This window comes from Erithacus rubecula, assembly GCF_903797595.1.
Source record: "Erithacus rubecula genome assembly, chromosome: 2".
In the NCBI taxonomy this organism is placed as follows: domain Eukaryota; kingdom Metazoa; phylum Chordata; class Aves; order Passeriformes; family Muscicapidae; genus Erithacus; species Erithacus rubecula.
The window spans coordinates 66,943,929-66,969,716 of NC_136685.1; the positions used below are offsets into that span (position 1 = coordinate 66,943,929).

The window sequence follows — 25,788 nt, forward strand, 5'->3', positions numbered from 1 at the left end:
GTGTTAGATATCATTTAGTCTTTGAGATCAGAGGAAAGAAGGAAGAACTTTCAGAGCTAGGAAAAGTTGATTTCATGGCAGCTCTGGCTGGGACTCTATCTGTCTTGTGCAGTATTGGAGTGCATATGTCATTATGTTACTGAGCTTGGAGGTGCCTGGAAGTTGAAGAGACTTCAGTCATTTGGTGTTGATGGCAGCATGGCTACTGAATATTAAAATGAATTTTAAACCAGAATATCTTAGAACTGATCAGTATTGCTTATATTTAAACTTGTTCATTTATATGTATTTTTAGGCAATGTGAGATTAATTTAGATTTTGCACTACCAAGGAAAACAAGCTTATCATCTGACAGTAACAAAACATTTTGCATGATTGGCCATTGCACATCATCCCAAGAAGATCTGCTTCGATTGTCGGGTAGATGGGATCTTGGAAATCTGCTTCTGTTTAATGGTACTTTTGTATGCTATTTTCTTAAATAAGTGCTAATTTCCTCCTTCCCTTCCAAAATCAAAGACTTATTTTAATATGTTTTTTAGCATGCCAAGTTTTTACAGTAAAAACAATAATACAACCTTTAGCAGGGTAATATCAGGGAGAATGTAGGCAAATGTTTCAGTATTGAATACTTCCTAATGTGTGTATGTGTGTCCTTCTGCCATATTCTCTTGCTTTCTGTTTAGTGCAATAATGACAATTTTCTTAGAATTTTTTACAATAACACCTTGGGGTAGGGGATAGAGAGCTAGTGGTATTTGCTTTTTTTTTTTTTTTTTAAAGCACTCAGTATCTTACCTGGAAAATTTATTTCACTAAACTGCTCACTTCAAATCACATAAAGTATATTTGAAAAGTTAACAAAATCTGAACCACTGAATGCTCTGAGTTAAGCATGCTTATTTCTGGAACTTGTAGTGTTACTTTGGAGAGTTCTTAAATGTATAATTCTCCTCCTTCCTTGGGAAGTCTTATCTAGTACTTCTGGGTGTTTGCTTAATGCTGAAGGTTGGAACCCTGCTGCTTTGTCACCTGGCATTTCAGATGCTGTGGCCCAGTCAGGACTACTCCATAAGTGAGATCAGTTTATCCAGTATGTGTGGTGCATGCAGATCCTGTGTGTGTAGATGTGTATTTGTGGGCCATAGGAAGGAAATTTGTCACTAATGTAACCTGTAGAATCTACATGGTCTGGTTGCCATGTGCCTGCTGCCTGTAGTATCCAGAGAGCCCTGGATTTGATGCTGTACAGTTGTCATGCACCAGTAGATCAGACCTGGGTCCTTCTGGATGCTTCTTTTGAGTTTATGTTCTCAGGTCACAGATGACCCAAGATGTTGCCCAGAAAGAGGAGGAAGGTTCATTTGGTCTTCTACTTCCTATGGGGTTTTTTTCCCCCTTCTGTCATTTGTAGTGAGCTGTTGTTGTTGCATCCTGCTCAGTCACTGCCCAAGTCTCCAAGACAATGCAAAATGTTGTTGCTATCTGTAACCTTGCTATGCTTTAAAAGCTTTGAGGAGGCTTGGATAGATGACTTTTTAATTTTAAAAAGCTAAATTATTCAGATATATTGATCTTCAGTTCATGCAGGTCATTTTCCTGACTTGGTGTGAGTTACCTTTGCCACTGAATTAATTTGGCCTGTGATGTGTCAGAAGTCACTGATCTGCTGTAGCTAATAGCAAGCATTAGGCTGCACTGATTGTTCTATCATCAGAGCCTACAAAATCCAGTTGCTGATATTCCTTGTGAAGTCTCTGATCCTACTAGCCAATGTATGAATTTTATTTTATTGTACAGTGAAGAGTTAACAGATTGTTTTCTGGATTTTAGGTGCAAATATTGGACCAGAAGAAGCATTTTACTTATACACATGTGGCCCAGACTTCACATCTGTAATGCCTTGTAAATATGGCAAAACATTGATTGATTGCTCAAAGTACATAAGTAAAGAGATTCTACAATGTGAACAAGTTAAGGAGCTCTTCATGGCAAAAAAGGAAGTGGATATTGGGATTTTAATTGTAAGTTTCTACTTAAAAATGATCCTTAATCTTTTAGAACTTATTGAGAAAGTGGGAATATGTTTCCAGCTGTCTTCCAAAGTGCTTCATTTGATCAAAGGAGAGGATCAAATCTTCTTCTCATTAAGAACATTGCAGGGCTCTTCCTGCTTATTTTAATGGAAGCTGAACTCCACACAGGGTGACCATTTCATCTTGCTTCAGGTTAGGTTCTGAAAATTTCTGAATGTTCCAGCATCTATAAATAATACTGCACATTAAATTAGTGGATAAATAGGTGCCTCCAAAAGCTCTAGGATGGATACATTGCTCTTCCCTCCATTAGTGTAAAAGTAGCCAAGGACTGCTAAATTAACCTTTTAAGATTAAAACTGAGAGAAGAAGAGAAATGAGGATTTATCTGGCTTTAAGGAAGCAAAATAATTAATTCAAATTCCTTGAAGGTTTTGGAGGAAATAAGTTTGCATCATGTTTGGCTGAAAAATCATTTTCCAGCTGGCAGATACTGCTTTCCTCATCTTTCCAGACTGAAACATCCCTGCCAGATGCAGGTGTAAATATACTTATTGCTAGAAGAAGAATAAAATAAAACTTTTCAGTGAAGCCTGCTGTATTCTGGGAATTCATACGCTAGTGATTCCTGCTGTATGAATTGTTCCCACTAGAGGGATTTTTCTGATTTCATTTTGTAGCTGTAGGCAAAGGCTCATTCTGTCTGGATGTGATCCTTGTAGACAATGGTACTAAATTTTGAATAGGTTAAGAAGAAATGAATGGGATAAAAGCTTAACAAATCAGTCATGCAATTTATAAGCTTATTTTGCCTTACAGAACACCAGATAGAACCATGTGCTCAAGTGATAAAATAATCTTTGCACTTTTGCATACAGTGCAAGCTCCTTAAATGAAATTATTTCTCTATTTTAAATAACCTTCCAAATAAGATCATTTTACATTTCTGTGAAAATAAGCTAGATACTTTCCATAGGAGCTTTGGTTCTGATTTAAGTCTCTTTATTAATGAAACTTGTGTTGAGTTTCTACTGGCAAAGCTGATGAAAGAATAGAATTAAAATAAAAAGCTGGAGAAGATTTTTAAAACATCAGTATTTTTGACTTTCCATTTTAGAAAATTAAACTATCCAAAATACCTCTATATGCTCATTTTATTTTAAATTTTTAGTAACTTTGTTTTTTATGCAAAACAGTTATGTAATTCTTCAGGTAATGAAGGGGGGGGGGAATCCTTGGAAAAATTTCTTAGTGTTTTCTTAGTTTTCTGTGCTTTAGCTATTGCATGAGTTTGCTGAGATTTGGGAATCCTGTTGCATTTTAGTGTACATGTATCCACACACAACCTAAGTGCATGTTTATGATAAAGTAGAAATGAACTGCCAAAGTTGGTACTACCTGCTGTTAGGTGACTTTTGTCTTTGGCTTTTTGTGTCCTTTTTGTAGGGGGGTTTTTATATTAAATTTCTAGAAAAAAATTTAACTTTTTTTTTTTTCCAGGAGAGTCTTGCTGTTGTTTATGCCACAAGCTGCCCGGGTCAGTACACCATATACGAGCCTGTGATTAGACTGAAAGGCCAAGTGAAAACTGTACCTTCTCAGAGACCTTTCAGTTTGAAAGAAGTTCAGAGCAATGTGTTGGACCCTTATCACCTAAAAGCACTTCAGCCAGTTGAATATAAAACTCTTCAGGCTATACTACATGAGATTGGAGGCACTGGTGCATTTGTTTTCCTCTTTGCTAGGGTAAGGAGGCTGAAGGAGAGGGGTGTGTGCATGTGTTCTCCCATATAAACTTTTCCTTGTATCTTGGGTAGAAAATCACATTATTCTAGCTATCGTGCTCAAGTCTGCATGTGATGCTTTTCTGTTAAAGAAAATACCTGTGGCATAAGACTGCATCCTTCTGGGAGTGTTAAACTGGAAATGTAATTATAATTCTGTTGCATTATGGTTTTTATAATATTGCCAGTATGCAAGATGGGGAGTTACATTCTGATTTAGAAATGGGGCTTTTAACTATCAAGAGAAATTGTTTTTAGGGACGTTTTAGAGCTGATTATGTTTTTTGTCTTTGATTTTGAGGCACCTAAATTCATTGCCTATCTTTAACCACTTTAACCACAGGATATTCACAAGGCAAGTATGAATAAATATGAAGCTACATGGTGTGCAAAGCTTTATTTTTACTTAGTGAATAGTGAGAGCTTTTTGGTGACAACTGCTCAGCTGTATTCAAAGGCTTATCCTAAGAAAAATTGCTATTTGAAAAATAGTAAAGGCCTTAACTTAGTTACTGCTTAACTGTGATCTGTACATGGAGAGTCTAATATCTGTACTAGCAGTCTCTGAAGTACTACTGTAGGCCCAAGACATGTCTGATTTATATGCCTCTGGTATTGTTCTGAAAGATATGAGAGTAGTAACAAATGCACATGAGATTATGGTTATAGAGACACTGCCAGTTGTAATTTCATCACTGATAGTGAAATCTGAGATGAAAACACTAATCCATGTTATTTTATGATTGTAAATTTATGCTGAGTATCTGCTATAGATCCTGCTGAAGACTTATTGCATCAGTACAGCAAGCAAACAATAGATCAGCTGTGGGATAATACATGTTTCATAATCCAGGTGTATAAATGTGTAAGTGCAGCTGAATTAATAGGTACATGTCAAGAGAACCTATAGAATCTGAAATCCCATTAATGTGAGACTTCATTCTTGTATATTTTTGGTAAAAATGCTAGTTGCTCTTAGGATTCAAGAATTGTGGAAAACAAAGAGGGAAAAGGGATTAATGCTCTTCATCTATAAAATTGCTGGTCTCTTTTTGGATAAAATAAAACTAATGTTTGACATTTACTGCTAGACTTAGTCTAGAACTTCAGAAACCTTTTTTATAGCTTAAAGACTTCAGAAAGATATTTTTTTTCAGGGCAAACAGTTTATTCTTATTAGTGGCTCATGTATTTCACAGCATTGTGACTTTGTAGCAGAGCAAGTACCTTCTACTTAAAATTTATTTAGAACAGATTTTTTTCCTAGAAAGGGATTCTTGTAATGGGACTTGTATTTCCTTAGCAGGTCATAATTTAGCACAGTAGAAATGATCACTTCAAGTACAATATCTGAATGTGCACACAGACACAATGAGGGTTAGGTACATAACCTCAAATGCTTTAGAAGAGATTTAATCTGTAAGTAGTTAGGAGTGCAAAAAAGCTTTTTTTCCTAGATGTTCTCACTTAAATTTATTAAATTTGCCTTTTCCTCAGGTAGTAGAGATTAGCAGCTGTGAAGACACTCAAGCTTTAGCACTACAACTGATACTATCTTTAACAAAATACAATCAGCAGAGAATACAGGAGATGGACAACTGCAATGGTTATTCTATGATTCGTCGGGTGTTGATCAAACCACAATGCATTGTTGGATTTTGCATGTTGAAGGTAAAATCCTCTTTTAAATATGGTACTTTGTTCAATATTAGGAAAAATATAGAAACTTCTGAGATTTTAGTTGTACATTTGAAGCAGTTTTTACAAAGACAGAACAGTGATTTGAAGCAAGATTGGTATTGACCAAGTAGGTATGTCTTAGCTATCAAGAGTATGCTGCCTCTTTAAAGATTTAATTTTTTTAATAATTTGAATAGAACAACTGTACTGCTTTGTTTTGATGCTCAAAAAAAATTTTCCCCCTCTTTAAGACTCTCCTTGAAGGATGCTGCAGTGATGAGATTCTCTATATAAATGAAAGTGGGCAATTCCAGCTTGACCCAGATTCTACTGCAGTTATTCAAGATGTCCAGTTGCTAGAAAAGCTGCTGCTTGATTGGAAGATATGGTCTAAAGCAAAGGTAAATACTTTAATTTTGGAAGTACTTCAGGTCTAAAAGTCAACATTTAAAAAAACCCAAACTATTATCAAATCTGAAATTAATTTCTCCAGATATGTTAGTAACTGGAGGAATAGTAGTAGTTAGTTAATTGCTGCAATTTTCTAAAATTAATGTTCCTTGTTTTCCTTTGAATAGCAGTTTGTAATATCCATCTCCTATGATCAATAATGTAATGTATTAAATTCTGTAAATGTGCTGTACGCACATTTGAATTCAATTGATCATTTTTTTGGTGGAGAAACTAAGGAGTTTAAAAAACTATTTTAACTAAAACAAAGCTTTTGAAAATAACCATTCAGGGTTAATGTAGCTAAGAATGTACAAAACTAATTTTTGACAAGTAAATTTTTTGTAGCTTAATCATTAAAACATGCTGAATTTTGTACGAGCATGACCTTCCTGATTAATTTCTAACCTGTTCTGACCTGACCACTTGCACTCATTTAGTCATCATCTTGGGTTTAAAACTAACTTGACTTTGTGTTTGTTGGGGTGTTTTTTCCTTAGTATGTAGACTCACAAATATATTTATGAAGATACATTCCTGTTTTTTTGTTTCTCAGCAAGGTGTTTGGGAAACCCTGTTAGCAGCTCTAGAAATCCTGATCCGAGCTAACCATCACCAACAGATGTTTAACATTAAACAGCTGTTGAAAGCTCAAGTGGTCCATCACTTCCTGTTGACCTGTCAAGTTCTGCAGGTACTTCCACTCTGAAATCCTACTTTGTGCTTGGCAAATGCTCATTTTTATTTGGGGAGGGTGGGGTAGAAGGGACTAAATTCTGTAGCAGAAGTTGAGTAGTTTGTCCTCTGTGCTTCCAGACTACTTCCATCTTCAACAGGCATTGTTGCTGTAAACTGGTACAGTTCTCTGCTGGGTGCTCCATTTACTGCTGGGCAGAAGGGACAAGAGCTTGTTATCACCTGGTGTGATTTGCAGACCTAGGCTCTAGGTTACTTACACAGCCGTGCACCAGCAGGAGCTGAAATGAATTGTCCTTCTTATACAGAAAGATGTGAGGTGTCTCTTGCTGGTTCTTGTCTTTGCTACTGAAAACCAGACACTGTGCAGGTAGTGAAGTTGTCTGTGCTGTTATCTCATCAGAGCTATTGGGCCAGTTTGCCTGTAGTGCTCAGTCTGGGCACTCATCTCAATTTTGGCACAGTAGCTTCATCCTTGGCTTGGAAATAGCTGTACCAGAAAGGACTTTAGAGAAATGCTTCAGTCCTTTGATGGGTTTAAGAGGATGATTTTGTAATGGTTTCCTGCTTATAGTAACGTGTCAATTTGTGAAAAGATGTATTGTAATCACTTTTTCCTGTACTCTTATTTTCTATCTTACGTTCCTTTTTTATTCTGAGTTTCTCACTTTAACACATGAAATGTGTTTATTGTTGTTTTTCCTCTTTTAATGCCTTTTTTTTTTTTTTTACAAAAATATTTCTCATTTTAGTATCTATAAATTTTTAGTTTCTTAATTTTTATGTGGTGTTCCTTACTTTTGAAACTTGCTGGTGATACGGTTAACTTCTAAAATTGTATTAGTGCAAATGCCTAGATACAGAATCATTCATAATATTTCTTATATTTTGCATATTGGGGGGGAAAAAATAATGATTTTTAAAAATCACACAAATTGGTCAATGATTTGGCAATTTTGTGGGGGATGATGGAACAAAGATGAAACTTCATAAGCCATTCTCTTGGGAAAAACTTACTTAAATTAACTTCATCTTTTCCCACAGCAGTCTAAGTTAAGGTGCTTCTGTATCAAAAAAGGAGGTAAATTTAAAGAAATTGGAAAGAAACAAGATAATCACAATGTTCACATTTTAACAGGGTTTCTCCACAAGTTTTGTGAAGTTTTGTTCTAAAATCCATGTTATTTTAATAGATTTTTTTCAGGTAGCCATTGTCAAACTATATGGAGTGCTTGATTAAGCTGCAATTAGAAATGTAATTATCAATTAATCTCAAATGTGTATGTTTACAAAAATGGTTACTGAAGTGGAAATACAGAAGACTCAGTATGGTACTGTTGAAAAATTTATTAGTATGTTTGAATTACTGGTATTGGCAACTATTAATTTCTCTACAATATGTAATCCAATGACAATAAATGATAATTTCAATGGTGATTCTTCTCCTCAAGTTCCAGCATCTCATGGCAGAGCATATAGTATGGAGAAGATGCTGATTTTTCTAAAAATTAACTTACATAACACATGCAATATTTGGTGCATGACAGACTTAGATAACATTCAGGATGTACAGTAGCTCCTCTCAAAATTAAAGAATACAGCTTTCTTAGATGAGCTTTTCTTGTCTGTTCTACTGCAACATGACAGTTTTTAAAAAAAACCAGACAGTTTGTCAAATTGAAATTGCAAGTAGTTTACATTTGGCCTACTCTTTCTTTCCAGGAGCATAAAGAGGGACACCTTGCATCCCTGCCTCGGGAGGTTTGCAGGTCATTTGTGAAAATAATTGAAGAAGTGCTTGGTTCTCCCCCAGACCTGGAATTGCTGACATTGGTCTTCAATTTCCTCTTAGCAGTTCACCCTCCCACTAATACATATGTTTGTCACAACCCTACCAACTTCTACTTTTCCCTGCACATAGGTAAATATGCCACATAGAGATCAACAATAAGATAAAAATTGGTCATGAACTAATATTTTTTAAAATTTTGCTCTATTTTAATGATTATATATTAAAAATGATTGACCTGTTGGGACTTAATACTGTAAACTACTTTTATTCTCTGAAACAGGTTACAGTTAGATTTTGTTTACTTGGAGAGTCTTCTATCTATAGCCATAGATAATTTCTCTGGTGATTGTGCCTATAACTTTCTTAGTTTGATGCTAATAAATGGTGTGCTTAAGTTTAGCTGCCTAAATGTGTGGACATTTGTCTGTGGGCAAGTTTAGAAAAATTCATATAGCTTATCTAGTAAATGGTAACTAGGTAAATGGAACTTCTTTGGAAATGTGTATTTGGTCTGTTTTCCACTTCTACTTTGTTTCCTCTTACTGAATCCCTGAAAAAATAAAGGGCCAGAGGAGCATTTTTAGTAGTTGATCGCTCACATTACAGGACATCATTGTCAGGCACCATCAGTTCATTGCATACAAGTTCCTGGCAATGCTTATGGGCTTTGGGGGCTGCAGACCTAGAACAGAAGCTGCTTTAATGTATCTGTACTGAATGATCATGTTGGCAAAATGACTAATGTGAGGTGATGTGAATAATGTATAGTTCATGCTTTAATATTAGCATTGTACAACCTAAGCTATAACTTATGTAAATGTGGAAAGCATCACCCAAGTTTGAAATATTTTCCTTTTGCAAATACCTGTGTAACCTCGAGCTTTAGTGATCAGTTTCAAAGCACAGTTGTGTTTATCTGTATCTGTCCTCTAATACTAACTGTTGTAAAATTCTGAGTAAGGGGAGAATGCATGTTTTAATACTTGAAGCCTTTTTAGGCTGTTTGAGAACAGCCATGTTTTTGACATGATAAAGTCAGTTGTCACAACTTGTATGTCTGCAAGGACTATCTCTAAATGTAATTACTTTAATACATCGTAGTATCTTTATTGTTCTAAAGGAAATTTTGAAGTCCTATCACTAACCAGAAACTGCTTTTTCCCAGTTGTTTGGACTTGAGCACTTCTCATTAGCTTCCAGTGATCAGCTCAAAATGTAACCACCTGTCTATTGTGAGTCTAATTTATCAGCAATGCAAACAAAAAGCTTTTCTGAACTTTCCCCCTTATCTTTTCTTTCTAGATGGCAAAATTTTCCAGGAGAAAGTTGAGTCACTTAGGTACCTGAGAAATTCCAGCAGTGGTGGGAAGTCAGTAGACAATTCTGCATTTGTGATTACATCTCCAACTGGATTTACAGCTTTACCACTGGAAGGTAAAACAAGGATGTTAAAACTAAATCTTTAGGCAAATGACTAGAGTGCCTTGAAGTGTTACTTTCCCACAGATATTTCTTGCAAAGCTCCCTGTCACTTGGAGCTTGATGCCTGAACAGCAGAGTAAGAAGGATGGAAGAGAACTAAACTGCCCTTCATTCTTAAGTTGAAACAAATTGCCACGTTGATGGCTCAGGCAGTGAAGTGGACCAGATAAGCAGAATAATTTCATTTGTTTAACAGGTCTGCTAGAGATGTATGTAAGTGCCCTGACCAGGCAGCATTTAAAGCAGTGAGCCATAAACTGCTGTCTTATCTGGGCAGAAAGCATTAAGCTGATATTTTTCTTTATTTGTGCAATATCCCTAGAATCCATCCATATATTTCAGATTATGTGCCAGTGGCTATATTCTGGATATCATATGCAATACCTTTTACAATTGATATATTTTTGCTACTTTGCTTAGGAAAAGGAAATTGAGTCTTCAAGCACTGGTTCACTTGAAACAATATTTATTCATGGTTTTTTTTGTCTTTTTAGTAAAGAAGTGGTATGATGAACATACTTAGTACTAAATCAGTCCTTTTTCCTTATGGAAAATGTATGAAGTCTCATTGCTCTAAATGAGTATTTTTAGTACTTTTTTTAATATCAGCATTACCAAATTACTGTTTTTGAATAGAGGTTATTCATGTGTACCAGAGGAATCCACCACATAATTTTTTGTGAAAATAAATGTTTGAGTGTTTGTAATACTAAATTTGAATTTCCAAATTTATATTAAAAAATGTATAACTTATATAATCTTTTATTTAATCAGGAGCTATAATAGTGATACGACAAGGAGTAATGGGTGCAAATTAAAAGGGGAAGTTTAGGTTAGATAGTAGGAGGAAATCTGTCACTGTAGGGTGGTGAGACACTGGAACAAGTTGCCTAGGAAGATTGTGAATGCCCTAGCCCTGGCAGAGTTCAAGGTCAGGCTGGATGAGGCTCTGAGCAGCCTGGTATAGTGGGAGGTGTCCTGCCTATGGCATGCTACCTGCATGTGGGTTTGCAGTTTGTTGTACTACCTGCTAAGGTGTGTGGAGACTGTAAGACTGTTGCAGCTGTGTAGATCTCCCCTGTTGTGTGAAGGCCAGCCTTGTCTGGCTGTGTTGGCATATGTGTGTGTGCATAGTCATGTATTTCTTTCATATATTTCTCATTAAAAATACATTGCTGATGCATCATCACTGCATTACTACTAACTGATGCATAATTTTCAAAACACTTGTGAATGAGAAAATTCTCCTTTTCCTAGACTAACAGGAAACTACTTCTACCAGTCTTGCATGCTGATATCTTTCTCTTAAAACTATATTTTGTAATATGCTCTGTAAGTTTGACTGTTTCAGGTCAAAATGTGCAGTTAAAAGCAAGGACTGTTAATTAAAACATGTAGTCATTTGTTCTAAATTTGAAGTATCTGTAAAACCTTGGTGCAAAAGTGTTGCTGAGTAGTAATTTGATGTCCACTGAAACACTGCAGATTGGACCTCTTACACAAAGCTCCAAATAGAACAAGCTGGTTTATTTGACCCTGTTTTGAGCAAGGATTCTGGTGTAGACACCTCCAGATGTGCCCTGTGCCCTCTGTGATTCGTTAAAAGTTTCTGTTGAGGATTAGGTGAAAAGATCATAACTTAAATCTAGAAACCTTGGCATACTGGCAAAAATTCCTTTGCATTTGTTTCTGTCACATTTGTGACTTACTAAACATATGGCTACATAATCGTTTACTATCTACTTTGATTAACCAAATCTGAGCTGTGTTAGGCATTGATTCAGTTTTGCACATAACATTAACTTGGGTCACTACAATTTTAAGTAGGTGAAGAGTGTAACATTGAGAAAAGCAGGGTTTTAGTGTGTAAGAATGCTGAAGATATCCTTATTTCTCTAGGGAGCACTTCCAAGACTAGTGTACAGCAGAAGATAACCTCTCAGGTGCCTAGAAGGCTTTCTAAAAGCTTGCCAGCATCACCTACTTCCTCACCCCAGGTTCATCAGAAAAGACTGGGAACCAGTGTTGATGACCTGCAGATCCTCAGTGAGCGTGACTACGTTGATCTTCAGGGTAGAATTGGTTTGGTAGAAAGTTCTGAAACTGTAAAGAGAGTGCAGGAAGAACTCTTCCTTAGCAGCTGTGAGTCTGCAAAAACAGTTTGTGACTCAGAGCTAACATCTGCCGAAACATTTGAGGATATTGCAAAAGAAGTGGAGTTATCTGAAAATGCATTAGAGAGTAAAGAAATTGATACAGAGCTGAAATGTAATGAAGCTGCTGCTGGTGGTGGTGCAGCTGAGGCATCACCACGTCGTCCAGACAATCTGAAAGGACTGCCTTCATTGCAGAAGGGGCAGAGTAATTTTGCAGGATTGGGCTTGGCCTTCTCTGTTCTTGGAGCGTCATCAGCCATTGCTCGCTGGCCAAGCTTGGCTGACAGGAATGTTCTTCCTGAGGACTGGGACAGTCTTGCTTTTTCTTCAGCTAATGAGAACACCCCAAAACCATCTGAGAGCCCTGATGACAGGTAAGCATATAAAATAATAAATTAACATGAGCTTGAATTTTTTTGGAATAGTAATCAAGAGCAAGAACTGTGAAATTAAAAGTCTGGAAACTAAGGGAATGTTTTCAATGGCTGTCACACACAAATTTATTAAGTTTTTAGTGTATAGAATGTTCTGTTGTTTCAGTTTTTGCTTTATTTATATAACAAATTTTTTAAATTGGAATTTTTTACTATGCACAGTAAAAGTGGGAACTGCTCACAAAAAAAGTAGTTCTGGTCAGATCATCCTTTTTAACTATCTAAAAATAAGTGTTTGATGGTTAGGAGTATTGGAGAAATGATGTCTTCTAAATTTCTAACCTGAACCCTCTTCCTGTCCCTCAAGAATTGTAGTTTTGCTTTTTTTAATCTTTCCTGCTGTAGTAAAACATTCCTCTGTTTTCAGATGTGCAGAAGACTATCTCGTGCTTATCTGTTGTGGATTATATGATCTCTTGCGTGGAGTTCTCCTAATCCTACCAGATATCATGCTAGAAGATGTGATGGACAAACTTATCCAACCTGATTATCTTATAGTTCTGGTGAACCATCCATCTCCTCTCATACAACAAGGAGTCATTAAAGTAGGCCTATATCAAATGTTTTCTCCTAAAAAGATGTGAACCAGCATGGTTAACATGTTGGAAGTGTGATGGGGTTTCAATATTTTTGTTCAGCCTTCTTCAGTTTTCTACATTTAGTTCTGAGTTTTAAAAAGCAGCATAAATACAAACTCTTTGAATAGATAAATGTAGTTCCCCAATGTAAGCCAAAGACCTTAAGAGCTTATGAGAGTATTACCATTGTAAATGGAAGCAACAGTGTAGAGTCAGTGACACAAAACATGATGCAGTGTGTAAAAACTGTTTACACCTTAGTTTGAGTTGTAACAGTTGACTTTGAGTTATTCTGAGGAATCATTCACACATTTGTGGACTGAAATGGACTTGAGGCTTCAAAATGTTTTCAGAGTTTTTTTTGGTAGTATTAAGGACAGTGTTTCTGTATGATGACATTACGTAGATAAACTTTGAATAGATTTCTATTTTAATTTAAAAAAGAACAAGACTGTATGGCTTTAATGAGAACAAATGTCATGCATGCATTTGCATGCACATCGAAGTGTTAGACTGAAGAAACATGAAGTCTGAGAATTCATGTATGTATTTACTAACTGTTGTGAGTGAGTTCATCTGCCTCAAACTTGATGAAAAGCATAGGAGTGTTCAAATAAAAAATATAGTATCAGATGTTGATTGTAACAAGGACAGTGTAAATTGTAAAACATCAATTATACTATTGCAGCTGCAATCTTGAATTTAAAAAAAAATTATTTCGATCACAGACAAAAATTTAACTTTCAGGGCAATTATATTAAATGTTTAACTCTTACACCATAATTATGCATTTATTTTTAGTTACTGGATGCATATTTCAACAGAGCAAGGAGGGAGCAGAAGGAGAAATTCTTAAAGAATCGTGGCTTTTCTTTGCTAGCCAACCAGCTCTATCTCCATCAGGGGACTCAGGAGGTTATAGAATGCTTTTTGGAAATGCTTTTTGGCCGCTCTGTTGGCTTGGATGAAGAGTAAGTAATGCTGTGCTTTTGTGTCCTGTAACAATGTATGATGTATAAACAGTGCACTTTGCTGGTCAACAACCATAAAAAAGGTTCCTTCAGACTATTTTGGTATGTTTTGCTTGTTTAACATTGAAATGTATTAAAATCCTTAGGGCTATTTTGTGGCCCTTAAACTCTTTGTAAGCAGCTTCATCTGATGGAGGCTGTCAGCTGGGATCTTGTAAACACTCAGAGTTTGAGTACCTCAGAGGCCTTGAACTCAAATGGTCTAATCAGTTTAACTCACTCTGTCTCTGATTCTACATGAAACTGATTTGTATCCTAAATTTTAAGTAGTAGTCACTAGACTTCTTGGATTTTAGTAGGTAATTAAGGAAAAATCTTGATGCCATAGCTGCTTCTTTGTCTTGGCTCCAGATTTAAATGGCTGTCTCTTATGGAAAATGCCAGAAATACACCATTTTCATAACCTGAAGAGACACCTCATACTGACAGAAAAGATTACCTTTAAGCAGATGGCTGTACAAGTAAATTATATTTTTTAGAATTAGTCTGACTACTTAATGCTTGTACAGAAATCAGAAATGTGTAAATATAATAATTGGAAAAATCTTGACAAAAGTTCCTTCTCAATTGCTGCCTCTACAGGATTTGTAGCCAAATTACTTCTGCTTCTTGAACCTGATCTTCACCACTCCAAAACTACTCCTGTTTAACTGCAATATTTAGTCATGGCTGCTTAATTTGCTCCAAGGCAGAGAACTGTTATTTCTTTAGAATTTATTGTGAGCCTGGAAAGATAATTCTAATGTCTTAAGCTTTTAGGATTGTGTGCAATAGTCATATGATGCATTGATAACCTTGTAACAGTTATGCAGTTTCTTAGTGTATAAATAAAACAAGGTCTGAAGCACTGCCTTGAATTCTGCAATCATTATAAGGCAGGTGCCAAACTTGAACTTCAGCAGTAATGGATATAGGATATCCAACCTGATGTCAGTCTGTGTATGGTTAGTGATGACAAGCTGTATCTGTCTGTTCTCTTGATAGTGTCTATTTTAGTTATAATAGTAACTATTGGAAAGATGATGCATCCTTTTTCTACAGTGATTATAGCCCCCTGTATTTTGATGAAGTTTGGTGGTTAGCTGAATCATCCGATTTACTTTTTAGGCACTTCATTTCTTTGTGGCTCTAGGAAAAGTTTACTTTTCTCTTATTGGACTTTTTAGTAGATAGGTATTGTTACTACAGTGAGATGTAGGAAATTACCATGGACATCTTTGCCAAAAGACAAGCATATGGTGCACAACTGGTATTCCAGTTACATGTACTATTTTTGTTATCAGTTTGTTCTTTAGGATGCCATTTACTCTTGTCTCTGTTAACAGATTTGATCTGGAGGATGTCAAGAATGTTGGACTCTTTCGAAAATGGTGTGTCATTCCTGTACTGGGTCTAATAGAGAATTCTCTCTATGATAATGTTCTGCTGCATAACTGCTTCTGTCTCCTCCTGCAAATCATAAATTCCTGCTCAAAAGTTGCAGACCTACTGCTTGATAATGGTTTGCTCTATGTGTTGTGTAATACCCTGGCTGCTCTCAATGGACTGGAAACAAAGTGAGTATTGTTTCTGTTGCTATCAAATATTCTAGGCACAGCCTTAAAGCTAGCAAGAAATTACTGTTATATTTTTTCTACTTTTTGAGATTATCACAGAGCATGTGCAAAATACTGGGTTTGAGGTTTTCAGCTTTATACCTGTAAGTTAATGTTTAGTTAGTTCAATTAACGGAATATGAAATGTTCCCTCCATACCTTAAACATTCAAGTGGAATGTCATCTTAAAATGTGAGTTTGTCACACTATCTGCACTTTCAATGCTTTTCTTAATAAAACTGAACAGTAAGATAAAGGCCCAGGAAATGGTAGCATTCTACTGTATCTATGCCAATATCTAAACTGAAGAAAATTCTCTCCTGTGCTCCTGATGATTTAATATTTGATATTTTGACTACTTCAGTGACTTTATTGGCTATAAAGATTCTGTACTTCAAAAAAGGTTGTACAGGGAACAAAGGAGACAGGGTTTTGTTATTTTAGTTCATTAGTTGGTATCCTGAAAAAATTGAAAGGTTTACTTTTTATTTCAATGTAGCCTTTGTTCAGCATGATTACAAAATGAGATTATTCTGATATTTTTTTGAGTAATATAAGATTTCAGACTTGTTATTTAACTTAAAATCTGATAGTAATACATCATTCCTTTTCTAATAAAACTGTGCTGCACTAAACATTAGAATGCCTCAAAAATGTGCAGGTATCCAATCTGCTAATGTTAATGCTAAAGAAATGTCTTGAGTTATAATTTTCTAGTCTTCAGCAGTAGGATTTTTATATGAAGTACAACATAATGTTAGGTGTAGTTGGCATAAGTAGCAAGGGGAATAATACTGGGTCTTGTTAAGAGTTACAGTTTACTAGAATTGTCATGTTTCTGGTAACTACAACTTTGTTTGCAGCATTCCCTTGAATGACTACAAGTTACTTGCATGCGATATACAACAGCTGCTGGTAGCAGTTGCAATTCATGCCTGCAGCTCCTCAGGTTCTCAATATTTTCGAGTTATTGAAGACCTCATTGTGCTGCTGGGTCATCTCCAAAATAGTAAAAATGCAAGGATGCAAAGTAAGTTGTCTGCTAATTTTTGGGATCGTGGGACTGGAAAAGTAAATCCCTTCCCCACTGTTTTTTTGTTTAATTTTCCTGCTGAGGGAGAAGGGGAAGTTTTCTAGTCATCAATCTTTCTCATCTATGTGGTTCTCAAATTAGTAGTTTCCCTTAGGAGCCTGCCATGTGGTCAAGAATTGTGTACTGCTAATCCGAAAAAACAATGTAAAAGTTCTTTAAGGATATTTAAATGAAAATATTCTGTATAGTTTCATTTAGCTTGTTTAAGAGTAATCAAATTCAATGGCTTTTCTATGAGAACTTATTTCTGTAGTGTCTGTATCTGTGTGTGGAATAGTGAGGTGACTTTGATTCCTGTTAAATCTAGGGTTTTATAGTTCCTCGCAGATTTTGTTTTGACTTGCTACAAACATCTGGTAAGAAGTCCTGACGTTGTGTGAAGTATGTCATGTATACTTTGCATGCCCCTCTCTCTAGATATGGCAGTTGTTCTGCAGTTAAGAGTTCTTCAGGCAGCTGTTGAGTTAATAAGAACCACAGCGAGCCAAGATGCTCAGGAGCAGGCCAGTTCAGCCCCGGCACCCTCGGCACCACATCGTGCAATGTTTCAAAAGCGCAAGGGCATCGCGGGTGAGTAGAAGTGTAGCATTCCTGTACTTTCTGCTGCATGTATTACTTGATGATTTCATGGTATTACCTTCTTTGGGGGTTCTCTGAAATTCACAAGTTGCTTAATAAAGGTGTTTTTAAAGTAATTCATAATGCTTGTAGTAGCCAACCTCACAATAAGTTAATGCCAAAGTCATGTTAGTGCTTGTAACTAACACAGCTGTCATGTGGAGATTGCTTTGTTGCACAGCTTTTCATTAGAGATCATCCTGAAATAAATACCTGCCACTCCAAATTTGGACTTGGAAGTGCCACTGTGCTTGTGTTTTTAAAACCTCTGAAATACCTTCCCTGTATTTGATAGCTAGTCAGTCCTTCTGCAGAGGTTTTGGAGTTGTCTGGATGTAAGTTGATTTGTATGTCTCTTACAAAAGCTGCATTAAAGACTTCACAGAAGATGTAACTTAAAAACCTGGTAAACACTTTTTATTCCCTGTTTACTGTGGGAATGTTTCTCTTGAGATGGCCAGCTTTTGAAACTTCTCTCCATCAACCTAGTGAAATATTCTATATGCATATTCAGTACAGTGAAAATGTTGGTAAGGCACTGAAGGTAAATAGAAAGTTATTTCCAAAAGAAGGAATACAGTCAAGGCCTCGCAGTTCATCTCAAGAAAATTCTGAGAAATATTCTTATAAGTTAGATACTATGCTTCTGTTAGTGGCAATAGGTATGGTACAAAATGTGCTTGCTGATATGTCTGGCTCTCATTTGTGCTGATGAACCCACTCTGCAATATGCAATATTTTGTTGTATCACTTATTTTTAATCTTTTATCCTATTTATACAATAAAATAGAAATGAAAGTGGTGGGTTTGAATGTTTAGCACAAAGATATGGAAGATATGATCTTTAGACTAACTTATTTCATGGTATTACTTATTTAAGTTTATATATCTATTCTCAACAAGCTTTAAAAATTAAAAATAAGAAAGAAAAACACCCAATGACACTTATATTCCCTTTGATACTGTTGTATTTCAAACGTTTGTTTCATTAAATTATGTGAACTCTTTAGATAAAAGTAGTTGCTGAGTGTTTGAGTTTTTGTGCATTTTTTTTTTTTTTAGTAGAATTCTATCTGTGCTTCTCTTCTTAAAGGTTCCAGGAAGTTTTCACTTGCTCAGTCTGATGCTCTGCTGGTGAAAATGCGCTCACTGGCAAGTGAGGAATTCAACATGATGATGCAGCGGAGAATGAGCCAAGAAAATCCTATCCAAGCCACTGAGTCTGAGTTTGCACAAAGGTTACAGAGGCTGACTGTTTTGGCTGTTAACAGGCTCATTTATTTAGGTAGGATTTCTTTTTGGTTTCTGTTTTGATGAGAAATGAATTCATGCATTTGGAGTGCTGGAGTGTTAGAGAGGTAAGTTGTTCCATTGACATAAGTTTAGTGGATTTAGCCATAAAGCATCTTTCTGTATGATTTGTCTCTCACTATTATGTAACTGGCATTCTGGGTAATGTTTTTATCTGAATGAACTGAACAAGTTTTTTTTATTTCTGCATTAGTCCATTCATGTGTTAACTGCCTGAATTATTACCTGAATATTTAACTGCCAAAGGGAGCATCGGCTCTCTTAAAATGCAATTTTTCTATAAAATGGCTACATTGGTTAGCAAGACTTGATGATTTTGAGAGCTAGTTCAAATTCTGCAAAAGCAAGTGAGTATAAGTATAGTAAATAGATCAGTAAAGACAATATTTGATATAATGCCAACTATAGATTTGTAGACTTGTCTTGCCTGAGATGATACTGATCAATATATGCCTCTTAAATTTTAAGCTTCTACTGAAGAGTGCCTTGATGTGCTGGGTATAACAGAAAATGCAAGTCAAAGCAGACTTTCAGCATCCCAGCTGGAAGTTCCTGAAGAGGAAAGCCAGCAAGAACTAACTAGCAGAATAAATCCTTTTCTAAAAGAAATGGTCAAAATGTTGATGGAAGGAATCAAAGTATCCATTGTAAGTAATTAGATGCTGTCCACATTAAAGCATGCTTCATAAGGTTTCTTTACTAGAAACTTTAATGCATAGTGTGTTTTGTCCATCAGTGTTTTTTTTACTACCTCTTTCCATTCAACTGTGGCATTAAAAACCCTATTCAGCTTCCCAGTTACTTTGCAGTTGTAAAATAAAAAAAGGCTCTGTTCTGAGTTTTACCCTTTACCTTAAAATTTAGCAAAATTCTACTGGAACAAGAACATATAACTTAAACAGACTTTCTTGTACTATGAAAATTTGCTTGGTCTCCTAGACTTAAATATTTAAGCTTCCTGAAGCCTATAAAACCAGATCTTCTGTGCATCCACAGGTGGAGGAGATTTTTTGAGCAATTTGTTTATAGCATATTTTAGAGTTGGGAAGCAGAGATTTTTTTTATTTTTTTTTTTTTTCTCCAATTCCTGGTAAAGTGCTGAAAGTCTTCTAATATACAGGTATTACCTTGTCACCCTTTCCAAGGCAATCAGTTTTTGTTTGGATAATACAAAGTGTGCACTACTCTTCCTTAGGTCATCTTGGTAAAAGTAGTTCTACCTAGTTTTCTTTCTAGCTGAGAAAAGTTTGATAGGTGTATTATCTTTACATTGTGCCCTATTTCTAGTACTTTTCCAAGATGACAAGTTTTTTCTTATGAACACATACACCTCCTTCCAATGTCTGGTTTCTAATCTTTTGAGGTAATCCATTCAGAAACTGGTGATTAATGTAAAAGTGCTGTTGATTAAAATGAGCAATAAAAAACCCTCTGGTTTTTAAATTGTCTGCATCACAATTTTCACTTTTTGGATTGTTTTAGTAGAATGCATTTTAAGCCATAATAATAATCACTATACTAAACCAAAACACTTAGTTTGGTAGATAAACCTTTGCTTTGCATTTTTATCATATTAAGTGTGTTGATAAAAGAAAGTCCTAACTCTGTAATATTAAAAAGGTGTCTCCATTGCTTAGGGCACCAGCAGAATGAGCACTCCAAAGCAGCAGTGGAACAGAATCCTCTTGTTATGTAAGGATACATTCCGTACTCAGCTTGGGAGGCTTCTTGTGCATAGCTTGTCTCCTGTAAGGCCTCTGCAGGAGAGGAAACAGGCTTTGGAGATGGTTCAGGAAGTAAACCAGCAAGAGATTCTGCGTGACTGCCTTAGCCCAACTTTGCAGGTAAGCTCAAGAGTTTTTGAGAGAAGTTTCAAAAACTTATATTCCATTTTTTGTCTAGATTTTACAATTGTTTAGAATTGTATGTGGCAAGTTGTTCACTGCTATGTTTAGTGACAATGTTTAGTGACATTTGTCATACAAAACACCTGTGTGTACCTCTGCAATTACTATCCTATCCTGAGGACAGATTAAGTTGGAACATGTTGATGCTGTTCTGCATCAAACATATATCCTGTGTAGTGCAGAGACAAAAGGTGATACTAGTTTTAACATGAATAATTTTACTGAGGAAACTAGGAATTAGCTTACCCTAAAAAAGCAAATTAAGGAAGGAATTATCCTTGCTTTGGAACTCTTAACTGCATATTTCCTGAAGCTTGTAAGAATTGATTGCAGCTAGATTTTACGAAACAGTCAATCCTCATCCAAAGCAATACTCTCTCTTTTCTTACTTAGCTTTTATTAGTTCTTACAGTGGGATTGTGTATTCCATGTTCTTAAGTTAAAAAGTTGAATAAGTTCTCCCTGCTTTTCTGAGTTTGTCAGAAGAAAGCTTCTAGTTGTACTATGTTAGTGCAAGCTTGAAAGCAATAATTTCTTAGAGTCACATGGAGAAATCAGGTAGGAGTGTTGCAGTTTGAGATCTTCAGGAACTGCAAGAATGAGATAAAAGACATGCCAGAGTTTGTCACTGTATACTAAAGAGAGAAAGTATTTATTAGATTAGTTTATGGCACTCACAAATTTCTGATCATGTGTATGTTATTCAAATAAGTTTTCTCAGAAAAGAGCTGATGTACCAGCAGTGGCTTCTGTGTGAGAGTGTCATGTTGAGTGCATTTATGGTTTTTGTCTGCTTAACTTCATTATCTGTCAGCTCTAATTTGATTAATCAAATGAAGTGTACTGTTCTTGGCAGGCAAAATTAGAAGTCTCTGGCACATATTTCCTAAAGTATAAATAAGGCTGCAGGATCAGAGTACTAGGGGAAGAAACAGTTTTCTTTCAAGCCATTTGAAAAGTCACAAGATCCTGGGGCAAATCTTATCATGTGAGGATAAAATTCAGCATGTTTTTCTAGTTTTATGAAAGTTTATCTTTTACCATTAAAGTTGTCTTTTTCTTTAAATTAGAGAATAATTAGAAGAAATCTGCACAGTCTGACTAGAAAAGGGAATAGAAGTAGAGGGGAAAATGCTGTTCAGTGTTGTGGAAACGAGCATGACCATACAGCTGTGCTCTCCTCTTTCCTTTTCATCTTCTAGCATGGACCTAAATTAGTGCTCTATTTGTATGAGTTAATGCACAATCACAGCGATGGAATGACCAAAGAACAACAAAGAGCAGCAGGAGATTTAATGAATACATTGAAAAGTTGTGGCTATAAATGCATTCCCCTGAGCCCACGACCGAAACCGGATTTAATAAAAGCTTTGAAAGAGGTTTGTGAATAAAAAATTTGCTTTAAAATCTGGTGTATTTGAGACAGTTGTCTTATATGGGATCAAGGTTTAACTGCAGATTGTGGTGTTCTTTGGTGCATGGCTTATTCTTTTGGGAATTTTCTTTGAGTTCTCAATAATTCTGTCGCATACTCTCAACTCTTGACAGTAACCTCACAAGCTTCTTGGTTAAACATATTTAATTCAGAGGAAGATGGGAGTTCGTAATAAGCTACTAGTATCTCTTATTTTCAAGAAAATATTTTTTTATTTCTTGCAAAGAGAAAAGTTATGTATAAATATAATGAAATGGCAGTAATCGAAATGAAGCCTTACTGGTTTTAAATGCTGTGAAGATATCAGCTGAACAGTTTTGTCACTCTTCTTTTTTAAAACTGGCATACCCTTTTGCCTCCTCTTCTTTATTCTGTCCATCTGAGAAAAGAAAGTAATTTATAAAACTTCCATTCAGGATCAGAAGAAATATGAGATGGAAGAAGGTGTAAACAAAGCTGCTTGGGAGAAGACAATGGCTAATAATCGGCAGAAGTAAGTACCTTAGTGGGGCTGTGAGATTTTTAAGAAATATTCTCTGTTCAGCACTTCCAATTGCAAAGTTGCCTGTGTGATTATTATCAATGGGGTTTTCAAATTACAGCATCACTAGTTTTCAGGCTTGTAAGTGTACTGTTATATTATAGGCATATGCATTTTTGGTAGATTGTGTAATAAATGGCATTGTGTGAAGCTCAATACTGAATTGGGTTTTTTGCACATTTGGCATTTCACCCTTAATTTTATGACTATACCTCTGTCCAATCACCTCTGCTGTTGCTGTGGTCTGTGCAATTAAATGTCCCTGCAACTAACCCTGATTTTCAACAGATGAAATATTGTTTTCAGTATACAATTTGAATATTTTTGTGAATTATGTACACTACTGCTCCTTGGCATAATTGTAAATTTCAATACATTGTGGTATATTGAGCTTTCCATTAATCGAAATTGGAGGCTTTGCCATAAAAATCAGATTTGAGGTGCACATACAGTGTGCTTTGAAGTAGGCAAGTGCAGTAGCTGTGAGGGTCAGCTTAGTCAAGTCCAGGCAGACGAGTGTTAAGACTATTATATTGAATGGCTTAGGAGATTTAATCAGTGGTAAATTAGTGTCCTTACTCCAGATTTTTATTGTAATGAGTATGCATGAATTAGTCAAGCACGTTAATACATAGCTGTTGATCTTCTGACTGGCTTGTCTTGTCTTTGGCCTAAAGTAATAGAGGTTTTTTGATGACTAAGAAGCAGAAGGTACTCATGAATCTCATTATGTAGGCTAAGTTGTTCTGCTGTAGCAAGAACTCTACATATCAACTGCCAAACTGATTGTATTTTATGAAGCATTTTGGTGTCTTTCCCTTTTCACTGTGTTTATTTGGCGTTTTAGAACACAATTCTTCTCTTCAGTCTCTTTCAGCGTCTAGATACAAAATCTAAAGACATTTCTAAAATAGCTGGAGACATCACACAAGCTGTGTCGCTGTCACAAGGAATGGAAAGGAAGAAAGTAATCCAGCACATCAGGGGGATGTATAAGGCAGAGCTAAGTGCCAGCAGACATTGGCAGGAACTTGTTCAGCAGCTTACCCATGATCGGTGAGTTTTCTCATCTCGGTGAAAAAGTGAGAGAGACTTGATGCCTGACATGCACTTCTCATTCTACTCAGAGGCATATGAAATGGTGATGATATTAAAATTAGAATTGCTTTTGCTAACCATCTGATAGTTAGACTTGTAAAAGACTTGGTTTCTTTTTTTTTTACCCTATCTTTTAGGGTCAGTAGCCAAGTAGTGTTTCTATCCCATTTAGACAGTTTTCTTCATCATATACATTTTGCTATGCCAAATACGTTGAAGAGTGTCCTGAAGTTTTCAAATCTTGCACAACATAGATGGAATAAAAAAATATTTTTGGGTCCTGTTATTCACATTAGCATCTAGATACTCTGTTCACTAAACAATGTAGAACAAAGGATGTTCGTGCTGACAAGAAACCAAACCCGTGGTATTTTCACCACGGTAGAACTAGTATTATCTCATGTTTGCAGCAGTAGAGTGTTCAAAATAGTGTTGGATGCATTGGATTGCTGTTTTCATTAGAGTGAGTAGCTTCAGGAACAGTCTTACAGTAGCAGCTTGTGAAAAGATATTTAGTGGAATAGCTCATGAAAATGAACTACAGAAATCAGTTTAATACTTTCTCAGAAATAATTGCACAGTGTACTTCTGTGCAACTTCTGCCTTTCTACTAGTTCAAAAAGAACAGAATTAATAAGCACATATATACTGCCTCTGCTGACAAACTCCTAAAATGTATCTTTTTATCAGAGCACTTTGGTACGACCCAGTCTATTATCCAACTTCTTGGCAACTGGATCCAACAGAGGGCCCAAACAGAGAGAGGCGCCGTTTGCAGAGGTGCTACCTAACTATTCCAAACAAATACCTTCTCCCAGACAGGCAAAAACAGGAAGGTAATTAAAACAATTTCAATGCTGAATGTAGCATCATGTCTGAATTGTAATGACTGTTACTACCTTATTTTTTATGTCTTTATAGGTATGATAAAAACTCCATTGTCTTATTTATTTGAAGACAAAACACATTCTTCTCACTCCTCTACTGTTAAGGACAAAGCTGCAAGTGAACATATAAGGCAAGTTTTGGATGACACTTGCTTCCCTTTCCTATCTTTTCTCAGTCAAATAAAACAGTTGTCTAAAAAACATTTTTTGTCTTAAAAATATTTTTTTTAAAAAAATCAAGTGGGAAATGAGGTTAGTGTCAAAAATAGTAGGCAGTTTGCTTTACTCAAAAGCAAAAGACTAGAGCTACCAAATACCATCTGGTGTGCTGTAGATAGGACTTGTGGGATAACCTGATGAGATCTCCTGTTTTCATTTAGTGGCACTGCCTGTCCTAGATATCTAAGATCTGGTAGGTTTTCCATCAGAGTTCAAAAGCAAGTTCTCTTTCCATCATCTCTGCTTTTATAACTGCATTACTCAGCTCTGCAGTTGTGTCAATTTGCCACCTGTTACAGGCACTAATGCAGCCTAAAATAACTGCAGAGAACATGCAAAAAAATAAGTACAAATACACTCATAAGTAAGTCTAGAAAGTTGAGGTTCTGTTGTCTTTGCTTCTTTGGCATACGAACCATTAGTCATGTTGTTGGACAGCTTTTCTTCAGCTGTAACCTTGGAGGCTGTTTGGTTTAGGTTGGTTTTAGGTTTGCTGAAAGGTCCATAAATCAATAAGGATAGGCATTTCCATAATCCATAAGCATTTCCACTTTGGAATATTTCAGAGTTAATCGAAGATGTGTAAGTGTAGCACCTTCTAGAGAAACTGCTGGTGAACTGTTACTAGGTAAGTAGAGTATTCAATCTTTAGAAATACATTTTTGGTGTACAAGTCTGCTGTATATATAAACATGGCTAATTTTTTATAAGTAATTGAGCTGTTGCCTGGCTTTGTGGATTACATACTTTATATGTCAGTTTTGCCTTTCTTCTCTGCTGTTTTCATGAGTGCTCTTTGAACTGCCAGCAAGTTTTAAGATTTTCAGGCCACTTGCTAAAAGATGTGGAATGATAAATTGTATTTCTGTCAAGTACTGTCTTGCCCCAGGTACTATTCTTAGCATTCTTAACTCTTGAATACTGTTTACGTAACCCAAAGAGGTATTGTGCAGTATCATGTACTT

The 25,788-nt window shown here is 35.9% G+C and overlaps 1 protein-coding gene across 1 annotated transcript in view; it reads left to right on the forward strand.

The window, feature by feature from the left end:
- LYST (lysosomal trafficking regulator) overlaps positions 1-25,788 on the forward strand; it is a 75,167-nt gene that overhangs the window by 31,560 nt on the left and 17,819 nt on the right. Inside the window, exons 15-37 of the mRNA XM_079298467.1 lie at positions 296-456; positions 1,834-2,024; positions 3,537-3,782; positions 5,318-5,491; positions 5,752-5,901; positions 6,507-6,644; positions 8,369-8,567; positions 9,741-9,872; positions 11,820-12,450; positions 12,878-13,055; positions 13,890-14,059; positions 15,445-15,675; positions 16,578-16,744; positions 17,225-17,377; positions 18,519-18,710; positions 19,205-19,383; positions 20,374-20,580; positions 21,846-22,022; positions 22,495-22,571; positions 23,487-23,675; positions 24,408-24,553; positions 24,639-24,735; positions 25,390-25,451. Of these exons, the coding sequence (XP_079154593.1) occupies positions 296-456; positions 1,834-2,024; positions 3,537-3,782; positions 5,318-5,491; positions 5,752-5,901; positions 6,507-6,644; positions 8,369-8,567; positions 9,741-9,872; positions 11,820-12,450; positions 12,878-13,055; positions 13,890-14,059; positions 15,445-15,675; positions 16,578-16,744; positions 17,225-17,377; positions 18,519-18,710; positions 19,205-19,383; positions 20,374-20,580; positions 21,846-22,022; positions 22,495-22,571; positions 23,487-23,675; positions 24,408-24,553; positions 24,639-24,735; positions 25,390-25,451 (4,247 nt within the window). The remainder of the gene's footprint in view (positions 1-295; positions 457-1,833; positions 2,025-3,536; positions 3,783-5,317; positions 5,492-5,751; positions 5,902-6,506; positions 6,645-8,368; positions 8,568-9,740; positions 9,873-11,819; positions 12,451-12,877; positions 13,056-13,889; positions 14,060-15,444; positions 15,676-16,577; positions 16,745-17,224; positions 17,378-18,518; positions 18,711-19,204; positions 19,384-20,373; positions 20,581-21,845; positions 22,023-22,494; positions 22,572-23,486; positions 23,676-24,407; positions 24,554-24,638; positions 24,736-25,389; positions 25,452-25,788) is intronic.